The sequence below is a fragment of the Cervus elaphus genome, chromosome 5 (genome assembly GCF_910594005.1).
Source record: "Cervus elaphus chromosome 5, mCerEla1.1, whole genome shotgun sequence".
Classification (NCBI taxonomy): Eukaryota; Metazoa; Chordata; class Mammalia; order Artiodactyla; family Cervidae; genus Cervus; species Cervus elaphus.
The window spans coordinates 78,390,833-78,409,621 of record NC_057819.1 but is presented as its reverse complement, the minus strand read 5'-3'; the positions used below and the strand labels follow the sequence as shown (position 1 = coordinate 78,409,621).

Below are 18,789 nucleotides of genomic sequence, written 5' to 3'. Positions count from 1 at the left end.
AAGGGGTTGCAAAGAGTCAGACACGACTGTGTGACTGAAGTGAACTGAACTGAACTTAATATAAGGACACTGAAAAGTTGAAAGTAAAAGGATGGAAAAATATACATAGGTAAATACTAAAATAAAGCTGGTGTAACTATTTTAAAATCAATCAAAAATAAGCATTAAGGGAGAAGGAAGATTGCTAGAGTGAAGAGTCACAGCATTTTCATAAAAGGATGATAATGTGATTCCAAGCTTGTACGCAACTAAAAGCATTACTTCAAAATATATAAAGAAAATTTAGAAAAGAAATCACAAGGGAAATTTTAATCTATTCCCTAAGAAAGAAATTAATATTACTGGAGAAGAACTGTACCCCACAATTAATGATAATGATCTAGTGGACTCTATAAAACAATACATGAAATGACTGCAGAATTCTTTTCAAGCTCACTCTGAATATTTGTAAACACTGGCCATACAGTAAACCGTGAAGCAATCATCAATAAATTCTGGAGTTGTTGTCTATAGACTAGATCCTCTGGCCACATGCAATTAACCTTTCTGTTCCTCAATGATGTTCATGAATCAAGGTGCAATTATAAATATGCAAATTCCCCCCAAATTAATCTATATATTTAATGCATTCCAGTAAAAACTACATTGGTATTTATTTCTTTTGATGGAATTTATAATCTGAGTCTAAAATACACATAAAAGATCAAAGGATTATGTAGCTACCACACATGTAAAGAAAAAGAACTAGACAGGGTCATCAGATCAAGATTTAGAGTAAAAGAGGCTTTTGAATGAAAGCAGCTGGATAGTTTATCATTCATTTAGAAAAAGAAAGAAAGAATGAAATGGACCCCTATCTCATACAATGACATAAAACCATGACAGAGGATCAAATTTTAGAAACTTTTTAGAGACAAATATAAAAACATTTTTGAGAATGGAAGGGCTTCTAGAAAGACACATGAAGGAAAAGACTGATAAGTTGGATTACATGAAAACAACACCTGTTCATTTCACCTTAGGGTGTAAAGGCAAGCATAAATTTACATGAAGATTTTTACAACATCAAAAATAAGAAGAAACATTTCACAGAGAAACACAAAAACCTAATAAATGCATAAATATTAGCTCAACTGGCTATCTGGGACAAGAGGCAAAGCCCTGGTTTATTGCATTTGGTGGTGTAAATAATCTCACCATGACTCATTTCAAGCTAACCATCTTAACCATCTGATGTCATTGAACACAGAGTTAAGATCAGTTTAAATACTTTCAAACACAATTGGCATTGCCTAATTGTAATCAGTAAAGCTGATCATATTTTTGAGTGAAAAAACACAAGTCAGAATAATAAAAGTAATATGTTTTCTACTCATATAAAGTTGACAAACAGGCAAAATTCAACAATATATTGTTGAGGGATATGTGCGTGCATGCTTAAGTGCTCAGTCGTGTCTGACTCTTTGAGACCCCATGGACTGTATCCCACCAGGCTCCTCTGTCCATGGGATTCCCCAGGCAAGAATACTGGAGTGGGTAGCCATTCTCTTCTGCTGGGGATCTTCCTGACCCAGGGATCAAACCCAGGTCTCCTGCATTGTGGGTGGATTCCTTATTGTCTGAGCCATCAGTGAAGACTAAGGGATATATATACACAGGTAGTAAAATAATCAAGAAAATGGTTAAGATTAAATCTAGGAAAGTGGTTTTATGGGATGAAATTGGAAAGGGACACTGTGGGTCTTCAAACATATTGGTAAATTTTTATTTCTTAAGCTGAAGGAAAAAATAAATAAAGAGGGAGATAAGTAAACATAGAGATAATGTAAGGGAAAACCTGTAAGAAAAATATTTATTGTTATAAAAACAATCTGTTTTAAAAGTGAATATCTGAATCTGAATTCTGTGATATTTTGGTCAGTTTCTCTTCAAGCAATCTCAAGCAAATAAAAAAAAGTTTCCTTCTCTTTCTCCACTGGTACTGGGTTTGGAAAATGTTGCGATGTTCATGTCTAACATCTCTTTGGGAAAAAAAAAAGATTATTCTCAGACATGGGCTAATGGCTTAGTTTAGGATTTTGTTCTCTTAACAAAATTTTGTTCCTCTGAATGGCATGAGACACCATTATTCTAAAAAAGAGAACTGAATTAATTATATTACCACAAAACTTAGGACAAAAATGTTTTTCAGCTAGGAGCTGAAATAGAGAATAGCAAATAACCTACGCTTTAAAAAAATGAATAAATTCATATGAATTCCTTAAATGTTATATTATTTAAAAAGACAGTATTTTTAAAGACTTGATTATCACTCCAAAAATAAATCAAGTTAATGTGCGTCCCTCCTGAAGCTGTGCACTGGGTCAAAGAGGATGACCATCCCCGATAGAGGAGGACAGGTCTTCGGTCAAGGGTATATGAGTAGCTGTGCTCCCCTGCTAGAACCTCCAATCAAGTTATTATTTAAAAAGTACTTTTAATATTTTGATAATTCCAATATTTTCAGAATCATGTTAAGTTACTCACATGAAATAAGCATATATCTCTGATTTCAGAACATAAACACTGGGTCAAGAATAATAAATACATGCAACATTCCTTAGTATTTCTGCCATCTAAAGTATTGCTCCCCCTTGGCCTTATGGTATTATCAATGGGTGACAGGAACATCAGCCTTCTTTTGGAACTCGTTTAAATGGCAGATGTGAAAAATGTATCTCTTAGATAACCAAAGAAAATTTCAGATTTTCTTCTATATCTTGCTTTTCTAAAACTAGTTTCATTTCTACTTGGTATATTTAAAGTACTTAACTCTTTCATGTTTAAATAAATAACTATATTTTTCAAACTTGTTTTATGTTCTCTTGAAAGATAACTGGATTAGAGACATAAACACATATTATGGTTAGAAATAAATTCTAGCAAGTTATAAAATATGTTTCAATTTATTTAATTTTCTACCTTATTTCAGTGAAAAAAAAAGTATATATGCCTATTACAGTTTTTGAAGACCATTCAATGAATACAGTATGTATAATGTTTTACAAAGTCACATAATAAAAAAATTCACATTAAAAGAAAGGTCAGGGACTTCCCTGGTGGTCCAGTGGTTGAGAATCTGCCTTGCAATGCAGGAGACATGAGTTCAATCCCTGGTCAGGGAACTAAGATCCCACATGCCCTGGAGCAGCTAAGCCCTTATGCCGCAAATCCCAAGTCCACGCACCACAACTGGGGAATCCGTGCACCACAAGCCAAGGTTCCACATGATGCAACAAAGATCTGATGCAGCCAAATAAATAAATTAATTAAAAAAAAAAAAAAAAAGAAAGGTCATACTGCCTTCTGAAAAGCATTCAGTATTTTGCTACTGAAATTGAAGCCTGCTAAATTCAAACTCAAGTTTCTTTCTCTTAATTAACTTGGGCCTTTGGCAAAAAATTATTTAACTTTCACACTTCCTCAAGTGCCCTAAACAAAGAGTAACACAGAATTAAAAGACAAATTAGCAAGTTTAGGGAAAAAGGAGGAAACCAACGTAATGGGACTTAATGACTGAGTTGTACAACGTTGACCAGTGACCCAAATAAATCTGGGGCACATACTTTCCCATCCCAAAGCTATCTGGATAAAGGGAGGCTCATAACCTTCACATTACCCCCACCACGAAACATCATCCTATCACTGAATAACAGAGACAAACACTGACCTAGTTTAGAAGTGCAGATGAAACAAAAAAATGAAAACAGGATACATGGCTACGGCAAGGAAACCATGGTAACTAGAAAAGAGAACTGTTTTGCTTACTTTATTTTGGTCAGAATAATCAGCAAGCTGAGCCTTCAGCTCTGTAATCTCAGCCTCTAGCAGACGGATCACTTCCTCATAATCCATTTCCATTCCGTGGGCCTGTCTCTGTGCAGCTTCGGCAAGATGAAGCCGACTTCGCAGGGCTCTTGTTTCTTCGACCACAGCTTTGGTTTCCTAAATATTTAAAAAATAATGTCACTGAAGAAAAGAATGTAAAAGTAGTAGCGGTTTAAACAAAATATTTTCTTCCTTCTGGAAGTTATAATTCAAAAAATGAATCAATATACTTATATTTTTCACATCTCAATTTGAAAACTAATATTCATGTTATTTAATTAAGGTCATGTGTGACCTTACTTTTCCTTGGTTTCTTGGATAACTTTCAGTGTAGACTCTCCAACTTCACACATTTAGGAGAACATTTTGAAAATAAGAGAAGCAGAAGAGAATTGAAAGTGGAAAAGAGAATAAAAATTGGCTCAAAAGATAAAAAGAGGAGATTTCTACAAAAGTCAAGTAGGTGGTAGGGCTCATGTTCTATGAAGGTTTTTGCAGCTCCATCAGATCCTGCTGAGAGATTTATAGTGTTAAGGGCTGCTTGGTGGTTCAAGCCCCAGGAGCCAAATCTTATTTCTAGACATCAGTCTAAGAGCTACCTCCCCAGTTTGACTTAAGCCAAAAGGCAGAATTCAGTAGCAAAATATACAGCCATTTCCACAGGATGCAATGCTCACCATATTTAGAACAACACTGAAGGAAAGGCATTACTAAAAACCATTTTATACATAATCAACAGAGGCTCAGAGAGGTAACATAACCTATGCAAGGGCAGATACGAGTGCCAGAATTCAAACTCAGCTTTACCTGACTCCAACATTAATGCTCTTTTCACCATTTTACTCCACCACTAGATGACAAAAATGAAAACAAAACTATACACTAGCTGTATTTTTCACCTTAGGAAGTGGATGGTGTGGCCCAAAGCACTTGCACTCTCAAAAATGTGCCTTGGTGTTGGCTCAGTAACCGTTCCCAGGACAGCAATATAATTTAATATTGCACTTGCTATAATGTAAACCATTTCTTTCTTTTTTTTTTTAACTTGATGCAGAAATTGTTTTTCTCTGCAATGGAACTTTCTGCTCCAATTGCCGTGGCTAATATTCAACTATGGCTATTTTAATTCTGTGGGAGCTTTTACAGGACACTTGCTTTTGTTTGAGCCTAGGGGAGGGTTAGAAATGTTTTTACTGCAGGACATATTTAAGGGTCACTTTTCCATTCATACATTCAGTAGCTATTAAGTACTTACTGTATGTGAGTTTCTGTCTCAGGTACTGAAGAGGGAGCACTTAACACAGTACAAAGTCCTCCTTTTGTCCCCCAATACTTATAATCTAGTTTGGGGAGAGGGCAAACTAGAGATAATCAATGAAGATCTCACTGGGAAGACTTTTAATCAGAGGACAGGAGAAAGGATGGAGCTGTGCAGACTTCTGAAAGAAGCGCTTTCTGGGCAGAGAGAGCAGCCTGTGCAGAGGAACTGGGACAGCATTGTGCCTGCATCTTCAGACAACAGCAAGGAAGCCGGGTGGCTGCAGGAGACAGGAGAGGACAGGAAGAAGGAGGCGCAGACATGGGGGTACAGCGGGCACAGTGTCTGGGCAGCGATGGTGCCGGCGTGGAGTGGCGGATCTTGAGGGCCTTTGTAGGCCGCTGTAAGGACTTTAGTTTTATTCACGGCCAGAGGGAAAGCGACTGGAGGGTTCTGGGCAGAGAAGCGGTAAAAGGACACCTATCTAACTAACACATCAGTCAGTTCAGCCCAGGCGATCAAGGGTTACGTGTCACAACTGGATCACCTTCACAAAAGACTGCACAAATAGCAGGTAACGGTCTACTATGTGTCAACAGGGCTCTAAATGTTTTGGATAGATCACCTCAAATAATCTACCCAGTGCTGTGAGAGCGATGTCCATTTTTATCCTCATTTATTAGGCAGGAAACTGGAAAGTTAAGTAGTTTGCTCAGAATCACAAACTTAGTAAGTGGCAGAGCTGGGATTTGAACCCAGGCCGTTTAGTTACAAAGTCCACAGTCTTGGCTACAGAATATGCTAAAAAACCAAATGGCTTGTAGGTGACAATATCATCAGTGCCCAGCCCTGCATGAGCTTAGGATGTGGTCATTACAACACACTCAAACACATTTGAGGCTGCTACACCGTTCCCCATTTTCCATTCAATCAGGCTAGGAAAAAAATAATACTGTCACTGAAGAGAAAGGGAGGGGCAGAGAATTCACCATAGCAGCAATGAAGAATAACTAATTCGATGATTTGTCTCCTTCACATTTGCTTCATGCAGCCTTTATTCCTCTACAAAAACAGCACTTTTATTTTTGCTCAAAGAACGCTAGTTAATTAAATGAAGAATCTGAATGGAATTTATATAGCCATTATAGTGCACTGATGGTAATACGGTGTGAAATGCAGTCGGTGGTAAAAGATGCAGAGGTTTTGATGCTGAATAAATTCATGCCATTTCTTTTGTAAATGTATAACTGTCAGGCTGGTAAATGTGACCCCTTAGCAAAGTTCTAGCCCAATTCCCACTGAATGGCTGTTTAAAAGATTAGTGCATTGAAATGACGACTCTTAGAGGAAGCAGTAAAGAAAAGATAGCAGCAGTGTGCCACATTTAGCAATACAGGATCACATAAATCCATTTTTTCTTTTCCTCCTGGGCTGTTTTCTAATAACTGTAAAGACTCCTATGTCAGTAATAATTGAGCCAGAATTTTCCTAATACCTCACCATGAGTCTGAAATCCAATCAGGGGAAATGTGGCAGCCAGTTCGCTGATTTACTCTGTGTTAGGTACAGATTAATTCAGTTTAAAAGTTAGAAAATGTTGGATCATTAAATAGCAAGGGAATTCCAAACAAGCATCTACTTCTTCACTGACTACACTAAAGCCTGTGATTGTGTGGATCATAACAATCTGTGGAAAATTCTTAAAGAAATGGGAACACCAGACCACCTTACTTGTCTCCTGAGAAACCTGTATGCAGGGCAAGAAGCAACAGTTAGAACCAGACATGGAATAATGGACTGGCTCAAAACTGGGAAAGGAATACAAGACTGTATATTGTCACCCTGCTTATTAACTTATATGCAGAGTACATCATGAGAAATGCCAGGCTGAAAGACTCACAAGCTGGAATCAAGATTGCTGGGAGAAATATCAACAACCTTGGATATGCAAGTGATACCACTCTAATGGCAGAAAGCAAAGAGGAACTAGAGTCTCTTGATGAATGTGAAAGAGGAGAGTGAAAAAGCTGGCTTAAAACTCAGCATTCAAAAAACTTAAGATCCTGGCACCCAGTCACATCACTTCATGGCAAATAGATGGGGGAAAAAGTGGAAACTGACAGGTTTGACTTTCTTTGGCTCCAAAATCACTGTGGATGGTGAGTACAGCCACAAAATTAAAAGACGTTTGTTCCTTGGAAGAAAAGCTATGACAAACCTAGACAGCGTATGAAAAAGCAGAGACATCACTTTGCCAACAAATGACCATATAGTCAAAGCTATGGTTTTTCCAGTAGTCATGTACAGATGTGAGAGCTGGACCATAAAGAAGACTGAGCGCCAAAGAATCGATGCACTCGAACTGTGGTGCTGGAGACGACTCTTGAGAGTCCCTTGGATAGCAAGGAGATCAAATCTGTCAATCCTAAAGGAAATCAACCCTGAATATTCTTTGGAAGGACTGATGCTGAAGCTGAAGCTTCAATACTTTAGCCACCTGATGCAGAGAGTCAACTCATTGGAAAAGATCCTGATGCTGGGAAAGACTAAGGGGGTGACAGAGGATGAGATGGTTGGATGGCATCATGGACTCAAAGGACCTGAGTTTGAGCAAATTTTGGGAGATGGTGAAGGACAGGGAAGCCTGGCGTACTGCAGTCCAAGGGGTCACAGAGAGTCAGATACAACTTAGCAACTGAACAACAAAGATGTAGTAGCAAATCAGAAAAACCAACGAAAGCATTATGCATACTAATACTAGGCAGTACAAAGAGATGCACTAAAAGGGAGTCCTAAATTATGAAGGCACATCTCTGACTTAACATTTTTTTAGTGACATTGAGAAAATGACTTCAACTCACACTCTCTGGTTGTTAAATCAGGATTTTCCACCTTAGAATTTCACAGTGAACCTTCAGGGAAGATCAGACCAAATTCTTCTTTGAAAATATACTTCACACTAATGAAAATCTTTGTAGGCTACAAGAACTTTGCTACGTGACTGTGTTGAGACAAAGGGCTGAATAAACGGACCTTTGTCAGCAAAGTGATGTCTATGCTTTTTCATATGCAGGCTAGGTTTGTCATAGCTTTTCTTCCAAGGAGCAAGCATCTTTTAATTCTGTCACTGGAATCACTGTCCACAGTGATTTTGGAGCCCAAGAAAATAAAATCTGCCACTGTTTTATTAACATGATATTGAATTAAAAAATGGGCATTAGATATACTTCAGAATCTTAGATACATGTTTGTTGCTTTTTTTTTTTTTTTTTCATTTTCTGGCTCTGTAATTCTCCAAGCCTCAGTTTTTTCATTTGTATAAGGGTAAATAACAGCATCCACTTTATAAGCTCAAAACAACTCTCACAATAGGATTAAAGAACTACAGCTCTTGGTACACTTTTTCCCTGTTCCTCTTCATTGTTTTCAAATAGACACATAATCACCAATGTGATGAGAGAGCTAGACTGGATGAAATGACTGAGGCACTCAAGTAGTTCTTTGGAAGTAAAACATGCACATGGCTTTTTTAATGTTGCAACAGTTATGTAAAACCTTCCCTTCTCTAGTTGTGAGTTTTAACGGCTCCCCAAAGTAGAAGGAAAAAGTGCTAACTGCAGTTGCTCATTTGTAATGAGGTAGCACATTCACATCACTAAACTGAGAAGTTCTGTAATTTTTAAGCTAATCAGTAAATCTTTCACAATGTCAATTGCTGACAGAAGAAAAAGGAGGCCTTCAAGAGATATATGTTTTAGTGTAATGTAACTTATGCTACCAAGCCCAAAAGAATACTTCTCTTATCAGCTTCCTACATCCACTCATTGGAAAACCCTTCTTGGTCTTGGTCCCATTACAGCCTATGAAAAAGACTAAGGGTTACTGCAGAAAGAGGGATGCTGAAGGAAAAATGTTTAAAAGCAAGCTATATTTAGTTTCCTTAACTTAGGTATTGATTTTATTAAAATATGCTTAATGTTCCTCTTAAGGGATGATCTCAAATAATTTGCTAGTGGTTCACAAAAGGAATCTACAACTCATCCCTTAATCATGACATTCTTGGAGGAGAAAATGAATTCACAGAACTTTATGTAAGTCTCCGATGTGTGTTCTTTCCTTTCCTTTCGCCTTCTCTGGGTGTACATCCATCCCTCTCTTCCACCTCCATACCTAACCAGTTATCTGGCACTGGGAATTCTTCACTGATGATGTGTTTGCACCATTCCTTAATTCACGTCTTTAACACCTCACACATAGGTGCATACTCTGTTCTTCACTATAATGTACTCTGCATACTTCTGAAGGATCAATTTTCCTGAAATATTGCCTAGGAAACAAACCTAGATAAAATGTTGCTAAGTACATGGTACATGATAAATATATTCTCAATCTCTACACGTCAAGGTTCTCCACTATTTGTTCCAAATCAGTCTTTCCAGTTTTAGCACACTGACTCTCTTATAGATTAACATATCCAAGTGCATTCACTTACCAATTTCCCAGACTAAACTCTCTCACCTCCAAGATACTTTTGAGCACATTATTCCTTCCACTAGGTGAATATATTTTTCCTCTTTTTTTCCCTTCATCCCGCTGCCATCTATTCTTCAAAATCTACTTTAGATTTTATCTTTTCTCATCTTTCCAGACCACTTAAGCTTAAAATGGTCTTAGTTGTGGAGTGGGTTTTTCTCTAGTTGTGGCAAGAGTGGGCTACTCCCCCGCTGTGGCGCATGGGTTCTCCCCGCTGCAGTGGGTTCTCCTGGTGTGGAGCATGGGCTCCAGGGCGCGCAGGCTTCAGCTGTGGTACATGGGCTCAGCAGTTGTGGCTCCTGGGCTCCAGAGCACAGGCTCAGCAGTTGTGGCACACAGGCTTCATTGCTCCATGGCATTGAAACTTCCTGGGGCAGGGATCAAACCCGTGTCTGCTGCATTGGCAGGCAGATTCTTTACTTCTGAGCCACCAAGGAAGTCCTCCCCTCCTTTTATCCTTACGATATCTGTTGTCTGTAATTACTCCACAGGCTACTTAGCATTTTCTACTGCTCTGTTAAACTGTCACGAAAATAATATTTTACTCCCAAACTTTCTAATGTCAAAAGATCCTGACTGACGAAAGTAGAGCACAAGTTGTCTGAGAGTAAAACCCTATTTAATATTAACAGGTCCTCCATTCAACATAAATATGGCATGTAACTGAGTTGACGAATAGTGAAAATAACTATTTTGCTTTTCATATATAATTGCCTTATAGAATTTTATTAGGTATGAAGCTTTCATAAGAAGGTTTCAATTTTATAGCAATATTAGTAGAATTGTATTTCATTTAAATAATTACAATAACAACCATAAGTCATGCTATGAAAAATAGCACATAATGAAAAGCAAATCATTTCAGCATGCTCTCTTTATACAGGAATTAAAACAAAATCCTTTCATAGTATCTATCAAGTAAATGAAATTACATCTAAACCATGTGGAATGAATACCAAGGTCAGAAAAGGACAGATAGTTACACTTTAGTGTGCTTGACAATTTTATTTCTTGGTTTCTCATTAAATAGATTTAAAAATTATGTACACTAAGTTTATATTTCCCTAAAATTTATAATTTTCCATCATAAGTTAATATAATGAATACCTGCTCTCAAGGACTATATAATCTAGAAAGTCCTGTCCAATCCTATCGAAATCCTTGATTCCATGATTCATGTGGTGACACTCCTTTCTAAGTGTGAAAAATGATAGATATTTGTAAGCCCAACAAATATGATTTTATTTAGTTTGTATGAAAAAGAAAAATCCTCACTTTGCAAAGAAGACTTGGTTAAGCTTTCTGGAGAAAAAGCAGGTCAATCAAATTATAATTAGCTCTAATTAACCTTCCCAAGAGCTGTCAACTTCTTTACCTGCAGATGCCTCATCCTCCAAAAGGTGCAAAATTGAATTCTGCCTCTGAACATCAAAGAAAATCAAAGAAACAATGTTTAATCTCTGTCTATAAACAGAAGTCCCTAATCAAAGACAGACACACAAGTACATCTATCTAATAAATTTTACCCTGTGAACTTTGTTCACAATATAAATATTAATTAGTTAAAATACTGTTTTGACAATATACTTAACCCTGAACATGTATTTTCTGGTTTAGTGAGATTTGACATAAAAGAAAACTATTATCCTACTTCTCCAATCCTGGTTACAAGTGTACCAAAAGAAGACATTTATAGTATTGGAAATTTCTTTAATAATCAGAATTTAAATCCTGTTCAGTGAAACCTAGTATCACTCAGAGGCTACTTTTCCAGTTGTCAAATGTTTAAAATTCATCTGAAGTTTGGGGTTTAAGAATAGAAATGTATTCCTTCCAAATTAACCTTTAGAGAATTCAGTTAGGATCAAAATTTTATCAAATTTTGTTTGTTTTGATGGAACCTGACCAAGAATTCCAAATTTGAATCTAGCTATAGTAAGATCTGAGGATTCCTGGGTAGCTCAGTGGGTAAAGACTCCACCTGCAATGCAGGAGACCCTGGTTCAATTCCTGGGTCAGGGAGATCCCCTGGAGAAGGGGTAGGCTTCCCACTCTAGTATTCATAGGCTTCCCTGGTGGCTGAGACAGGAAAGAGACTGCCTGTAACACAGGAGACCTGAGTTCGATCCCTGGGTTGGGAAGATATGATGGAGGAGGGCATGGCAACCCAATCCAGTATTCTTGCTTGGAGAATCCCTATGGACAAAGGAACCTGGCAGGCTACAGTCCCAAGGGTCACAAAGAGTCAGATACCACTGAGTGACTAAGCACAGCACAGCACAGCACAGCACATAATAAGATCTAAATAATAAGCAAGATTCTTAAATTCATTTAGAAGAAAAAAGCCAGTGAGAACTGATAAGCAAATACTGAAAAAACAATGACAGTAAGAAGGAAAAACAAAACACAAACAAATAAGGTGGGACATGGCCCAAGAATTTGAGGTATATATAAAATTTAAAAATTGGTACTAGCCAAAGAAGAGTTAGATAAAACATTCATCCACCCAATATTTATTGACAAAGCTACTGGAAAAATTAGATAGCCCCAAACTGACCCCTAGATTATATGAGAATTTAATTTATGGTAGTGGAAAGTGAAAGTGTTAGTTGCTCAGTCGTGTCCGACTCTTTGTGACTCAATGGACTGTAACTCGCCAGGCTTCTCCATCCATGGGATTTTCCAGGCAAGAATACTGGAGTGGGTTGTCATTTCCTTCTCCAGGGGATCTTCCTGACCCAGGGATGGAACCTGAGTCTCCTGCATCACAGGCAGATTCTTTACCACTAAGCCACCAGGGATGCCCCATGGTAGTGGGTATACCACATAAAAATAAACGGTGTAGCAAAAAGCTATTTGGAAAATAAAGTAGAAAGTGTAGATCCTCATCTCATATCCTATACAACACAGAGTAATTTCTTAGATGAGCTAAACAAAGAAACAGGAAAGAAATAGGACAGAAATAGGAAGAAAACTAGCAAATAGGTATCCAAAATTGCTAGGAATAAAATTTTTAAGTAGTCATGTATGGATGTGAGAGTTGGACTACAAAGAAAGCTGAGTGCCAAAGAATTGATGCTTTTGAACCATGGTATTGGAGAAGACACTTGAGACTCCCTTGGACTGCAAGGAGATCCAACCAGTCCATCCTAAAGATCAGTCCTGGGTGTTCATTGGAAGGACTGATATTGAAGCTGAAACTCCAATACTTTGGCTACCTGATGCAAAGAACTGACTCATTTGAAAAGACCCTGATGCTGGGAGGGATTGGGGGCAGGAGGAGAAGGGGACAACAGAGGATGACATGGTTAGATGGCATCACCGACTCAACGGACATGAGTCTGGGTAAACTCCAGGAGTTGGTGACGGACAGGGAGGCCTGGCGTGCTGTAGTCCATGGGGTCACAAAAAGTCGGACACGACTGAGCGACTGAACTGAAAATTTTTAAAGTTAAAAGAAAATGGAGAACTCACAAAGAAAAAGAGACTTGACAACACATAACCACCTATGTTTAAAAACTTTAAAAAAATTAGAAAGACACAGTTTGTATATAGAGGAAAACAAGTGAAATGAGATTGAGAGTTAAATGTTTTAATTCATAGTATAAATTAATGCATATTTTCTAGTTTTTTTTTAATTTATTTATTTTTTCAGTGGGTTTTGTCATACATTGACATGAATCAGCAATAGATTTACACGTATTCCCCATCCCGATCCCCCCTCCCACCTCTAGTTTTATCAAAATTAATTTTCTAGTTTTAGCCACAGATTTGATAGAAATAAGGTTAATACCTACAATGTGGAGATCTTACAAAATGATGTGGGAAAGCTGGGAAACAGTTATTAAGAACAGAAGTGAAGAAGAAAAAGCAAGAGTGGGAAGGGGATGCAAAGGAAATATAAGGTGCATATATGGTCACAAGAAATATATCAGGAAACCAGCTGCCTTGGATATGAAGAACTGTGATGCAATTCACAATTTAATTTGAAACTCATGGTCTTAGACAATTTTTGGTATATCTAACATGGATGACATTGAATCAAAGTACATACAATATTTTCAAATAGGGTGACTTATTTATGTAGGGCTGGGCAGGACTAGAGAAATCTTACTTTTAATTCTAAAATAGTTTGTGAATAAATCATTTAACACAGTGTCATGAGTCCCATAACAAAGTTAAGAGTAACGAAAGTGTTTCTCACATGTTAAACTGCCAAGATAGGAGTTTTATGGTATCAACTGCCTTATCACTACTTCCTCCTTGAGTAAAATTTACTAGTTTGTCAGCCAAGTTAACATATATTGCTCTCACTCTGTGTTAAGAAACATAAAATGTTTGGCATCTGCCTAGATGTTTGAAATATGCCCTGGAAAGGTGCTCTCTTAGCAACTGACTTATGGAATGTTACAGATTTGTAATTGCTTGTTTTTGGTTAAATAAGGAAAATTATAGGCAGCATACCTACTTTGGTGTACAATCATGCCTCTGACAACTCACTAGCTCTAGGGCACTTATTCCGAAGGGCTTTCTAGAGAGTGTTGATTTTGCTCTGTTTTTCATTTTTCTTACTAGATTGAGAGCTCCTTGAAGAGATTATGTCTAGCTTTCACACTACATTCACACAAAATGAGAATTAAATAAAAGAAGCTTAAACATTTCCCTCGCCAAGTGGCCCTTATAAGTTACTACAGGCATGTGTAAAAAGACTGAGGAAAGAATGGTGAGTGTGGTCCCTGAATAGCCAGGAAAAAAGTGACTCATGGTACAGAAACCAGAATCCTAACACCAGTTCTGATTAAGCCAACTGATACAGAAAATACTGTAATCAAATTGAACTGAAAGGTTTCTATGAACAAGAGCACTTCCCTCCCACATTTCTCTTAACACTGAAAATTCTGGGAGTCTGTTTAATTTAACACAATTAAAATGACTCTACAGTATCTATAGGGTAGTAAACTTTCTCTCAGATTTCTTAAAATACTAAGAACTTTTCTACATTATAAAGAAACAACTATCTGGGTATTTGGAATATACATCTTTGTTTAAAGCTTATTTAAAATGCTATATTCATTACCATCTTTCTAAATTCCATATACATGCGTTAGTATACTGTATTGGTGTTTATCTTTCTGGCTTACTTCACTCTGTATAATGGGCTCCAGTTTCTTCAAATGTATTCTGTTTAATGGCTGAGTAATATTCCCTTGTGTATATGTACCACAGCTTTCTTATTCATTCGTCTGCTGATGGGCATCTAGGTTGCTTCCATGTCCTGGCTATTATAAACAGGGCTGCGATGAACATTGGGGTACATGTATCTCTTTCAGTTCTGGTTTCCTCAGTGTGTATGCCCAGGAGTCAATGTATGGCAAAAACCACTACAATATTGTAAAGTAATTAGCTTCCAACTAATAAAAATAAATGAAAAAAAAATGCTATATTCACCTTCAGTGAATCACTAACTATGGCTGATGTCTGCAAACAGTAATGCCAACTGGGCTGTTTTTGTGTTCCTTTTCCAAGCAAGCTGTCTTTAACTTAGGCAGTTTCTTGGGGAAACTCTAACACTGAACACAGGTCATTTTTTGATTCTCATTAAGGGAATTAAAGTTGAAAAATAAATTCAAAGTTTATGTAATATGTTTTTCCACTCAGATTGCTATCATTGTCAGTTCAGTTGCCTCAGTTGTGTCTGACTCTTTGTGACCCCATGGACTGCAGCACACCCGGCTTCCCTGTCCATCACCAGCTCCTGGAGCTTGCTAAAACTCATGTCCATCAAGTCTCTGATGCCATCGAAGCATCTCATTCTCTGTCATCCCCTTCTCCTCCCGCCTTCAATCTTTCCCAGCATCAGAGTCTTTTCCAATCAGTCAGTTCTTCCCATCAGGTGGCCAAAGTATTGGAGCTTCAGCTTCAATATCAGTCCACCCAATGAATATTCAGGACTGATTTCCTTTAGGATTGACTGGCGGATCTCCTTGCAGTCCAAGGGACTCTCAAGAGTCTTCTCCAACACACAGTTTAAAAGCATCAATTTTTCAGTGCTCAGCTTTCTTGATAGTCCAACTCTCACATCCACACATGACTACTGGAAAAACCATAGCTTTGACAAGATGGACCTTTGTCGGCAAAGTAATGTCTCTGCTTTTTAATATGCTGTCTAGGTTTGACATAGCTTTTCTTCCAAGGAGCAAACATCTTTTAATTTCATGGTTGCAGTCACCATCTGCACTGATTTTGGGGCCCAAGAAAAGAAAGTCTGTCACTGTTTCCATTGCTTCCCCATCTATTTGCCATGAAGTGATAGAACCGGATGCCATGATCTTAAGTTTTTTGAATGTTGAATTTTAAGCTAGCTTTTCTGTTCTCCTCTTTCACTTTCATCAAGAGGCTCTTTAGTTCCTCTTCACTTTCTGCCATTAGGGTGGTATCATCTGCATATGTGAGGTTATTGATATTTCTCCCAGCAATCTTGATTCCAGCTTGTGCTTCATCCAGCCTGGCATTTTGCATGATGTGCTCTGTTTGTAAGTTACATAAGCATGGTGACAGTATACAGCCTTGAAGTACTCCTTTTCCTATTTGGAACAGTCTGTTGTTACATGTCCAGTTCTAACTGTTGCTTACTGACCTGCATACAGGTTTCTCAGGAGGCAGGTCAGGTGGTCTGGTATTCCCATCTCTTTCAGAATTTTCCACCGTTTGCTGTGATCTACAGAGTCAAAGGTTTTAGCATAGCCAATAAAGCAGTAGATGTTTTCCTGGAACTCTCTTGCTTTTTCTATCATCCAACGGATGTTGGCAATTTGATCTCTGGTTCCTCTGCCTTTTCTAAATTCAGCTTGAACATCTGGAAGTTCACGGTTCACGTACAGTTGAAGCCTGGCTCGGATAATTTTGAGCACTACTTTGCTAGTGCGTGTGTACTTTTGCTCTTATGGCAGAAAGTGAGGAGGAACTAAAAAGCCTCTTGATGAAAGTGAAAGCAGAGAGTGAAAAAGTTGGCTTAAAGCTTAACATTCAGAAAACTAAGATCATGGCATCTGGTCCCATCACTTCATGGGAAATAGATGGGCAAACAGTGGAAAAACAGTGTCAGACTTTATTTTTTTGGGCTCCAAAATCACTGCAGATGGTGACTGCAGCCATGAAATTAAAAGACACTTACTCCTTGGAAGGAAAGTTATGACCAACCTAGACAGCATATTAAAAAGCAGAGACATTACTTTGCCAACAAAGGTCTGTCTGGTCAAGGCTATGGTTTGTCCAGTGGTCATGTGTGGATGTGAGAGTTGGACTGTGAAGAAAGCTGAGCGCCGAAAAATTGATGCTTTTGAACTGTGGTTTTGGAAAAGACTCTTGAGAGTCCCTTGGACTGCAAGGAGATCCAACCAGTCCACCCTAAAGGAGATCAGTCCTGGGTGTTCATTGGAAGGACTAATGCTGAAGCTGAAACTCCAATACTTTGGCCACCTGATGCGAAGAGTTGACTCATTGGAAAAGACTCTGATGCTGGGAGGCACTGGCGGCAGGAGGAGAAGGGGACGACAGAGGATGAGATGGCTGGATGGCATCACCGACTCAATGGGCATGAGTCTGAGTAAACTCCAGGAGTTTGTGATGGACAGGGAGGCCTGGCATGCTGCGATTCATGGGGTCGCAAAGAGTTGGACACGACTGAGGGACTGAACTGAATTGAACTTGCTAGTGTGTGAGATGAGTGCAATTGTGTGGTAGTTTGAACATTCTTTTGCATTGCCCTTCTTTGGAACTATAAAGAAAACTGACCTTTTATAGTCCCTGGCCACTGCTGAATTTTCCAAATTTGCTGGCATATTGAGTGCAACACTTTCATAGCATCATCTTCTAGGATTTGAAATAGCTCAGCTGGAATTCCATCACCTCCACTACCTTTGTTCGTAGTGATGCTTCCTAAGGCCCACTTGACTTCACATTCCAGATGTCTGGCTCTAGGTGAGTGATCTCATCATCATGCTTATCTGGGCTATCATTGTCGGAGATTTATAATTTCTTTTCTCAAAGAGGATGCTTTTTTGCTTGTTTTATTTGCTTATTAAAAATAATTTTAAGGTCACTGTAGATTACATATAGTTGTAAGAAATACAATAGAGAGGTTTCCTGTACTTTTAACTCAGTTGTGTCCAATGGTGATATCTTGCATTAAAATAGTAGAACATCAGAGTCAGGAAGTTTCATTGATACAATTCACCAACCTTAATCAGATTTCACCAGTTTTATATTCATTCAGGAATAAAAAGAAACAACTGATACAGAAAACAACCTATATGGGGCCCAGGGGAATTATGTTGAGTGAAAAAAGCCAATCCTCAACAGTTACATACTATATGATAACATTTATGTAACATGCTTGGAAAGACAAAGTTATAGAGAACTGATCAGTGGTTGCTAGGTGTTAAGAGATGGGGTGTGGACGGAGGTGGCTGAGACCATATAAGCAGGAGGGATCCTTGGTAGAAAATATAGGTTGACATTCTGAGGATACAAGTGACCATTTGAAATGGGAATACAGGAACATTTTATTACAGTTCCCTTTCAGAATAGAAAAAAAGTGACAAATATATGTAGTTTTCTTCTTTTTTCCCTCTAAAGATGAGATTGACATCTTGGAATATCTGTTAGTAAAAAGTTCAGATCACTAGAGAACAATAAAAAGGGTATAAGAACTCACATCAATTCTAAAAGTTAGAGGCTTTAATGTTACTTTAATAAATGTACAAAATTAACAAATCTCCCAAGTATGAAAATGTGAATATTCTTTAGTAATCACATATTGTTGTTCCTTGAAGAGATATATTTAATTGCTGCTTAACCCATAAACCAAGACAGCTCAGACACCAGCTGTTCCAACTGTATCTAAGGTCATGTGCAACTGCCCACAGAGAGTCCTGTGCAGACCTAACCTCAGGTTTCAGCCTCAGGACTTCACACCCTCCTCAGACGTTCCACCCAATCTTTGCACAGGTGAGGTCAACTACAACCGGGCTTATCTGAACTTGGAGAAGTTGCCAAATGAACAATTTCCTCTGTTTCTTTAGGGCAAGGGCTGGTTTAGACAAGCTAAATATTTTGGCTTTGGACTGTTC

The 18,789-nt window shown here is 38.1% G+C and overlaps 1 protein-coding gene across 11 annotated transcripts in view; it reads right to left on the bottom strand.

Moving 5' to 3' along the window:
- STXBP4 (syntaxin binding protein 4) overlaps positions 1 to 18,789 on the bottom strand; it is a 206,025-nt gene that overhangs the window by 85,397 nt on the left and 101,839 nt on the right. For all 11 annotated transcript variants that reach the window (XR_006341150.1, XM_043902705.1, XM_043902709.1 and 8 more), the window contains one exon: positions 3,808 to 3,984. Coding sequence is in view for 10 of the 11 variants with exons in the window: in XM_043902705.1 (XP_043758640.1) it covers positions 3,808 to 3,984 (177 nt within the window). In the remaining variant the exon portion in view is untranslated. The remainder of the gene's footprint in view (positions 1 to 3,807; positions 3,985 to 18,789) is intronic.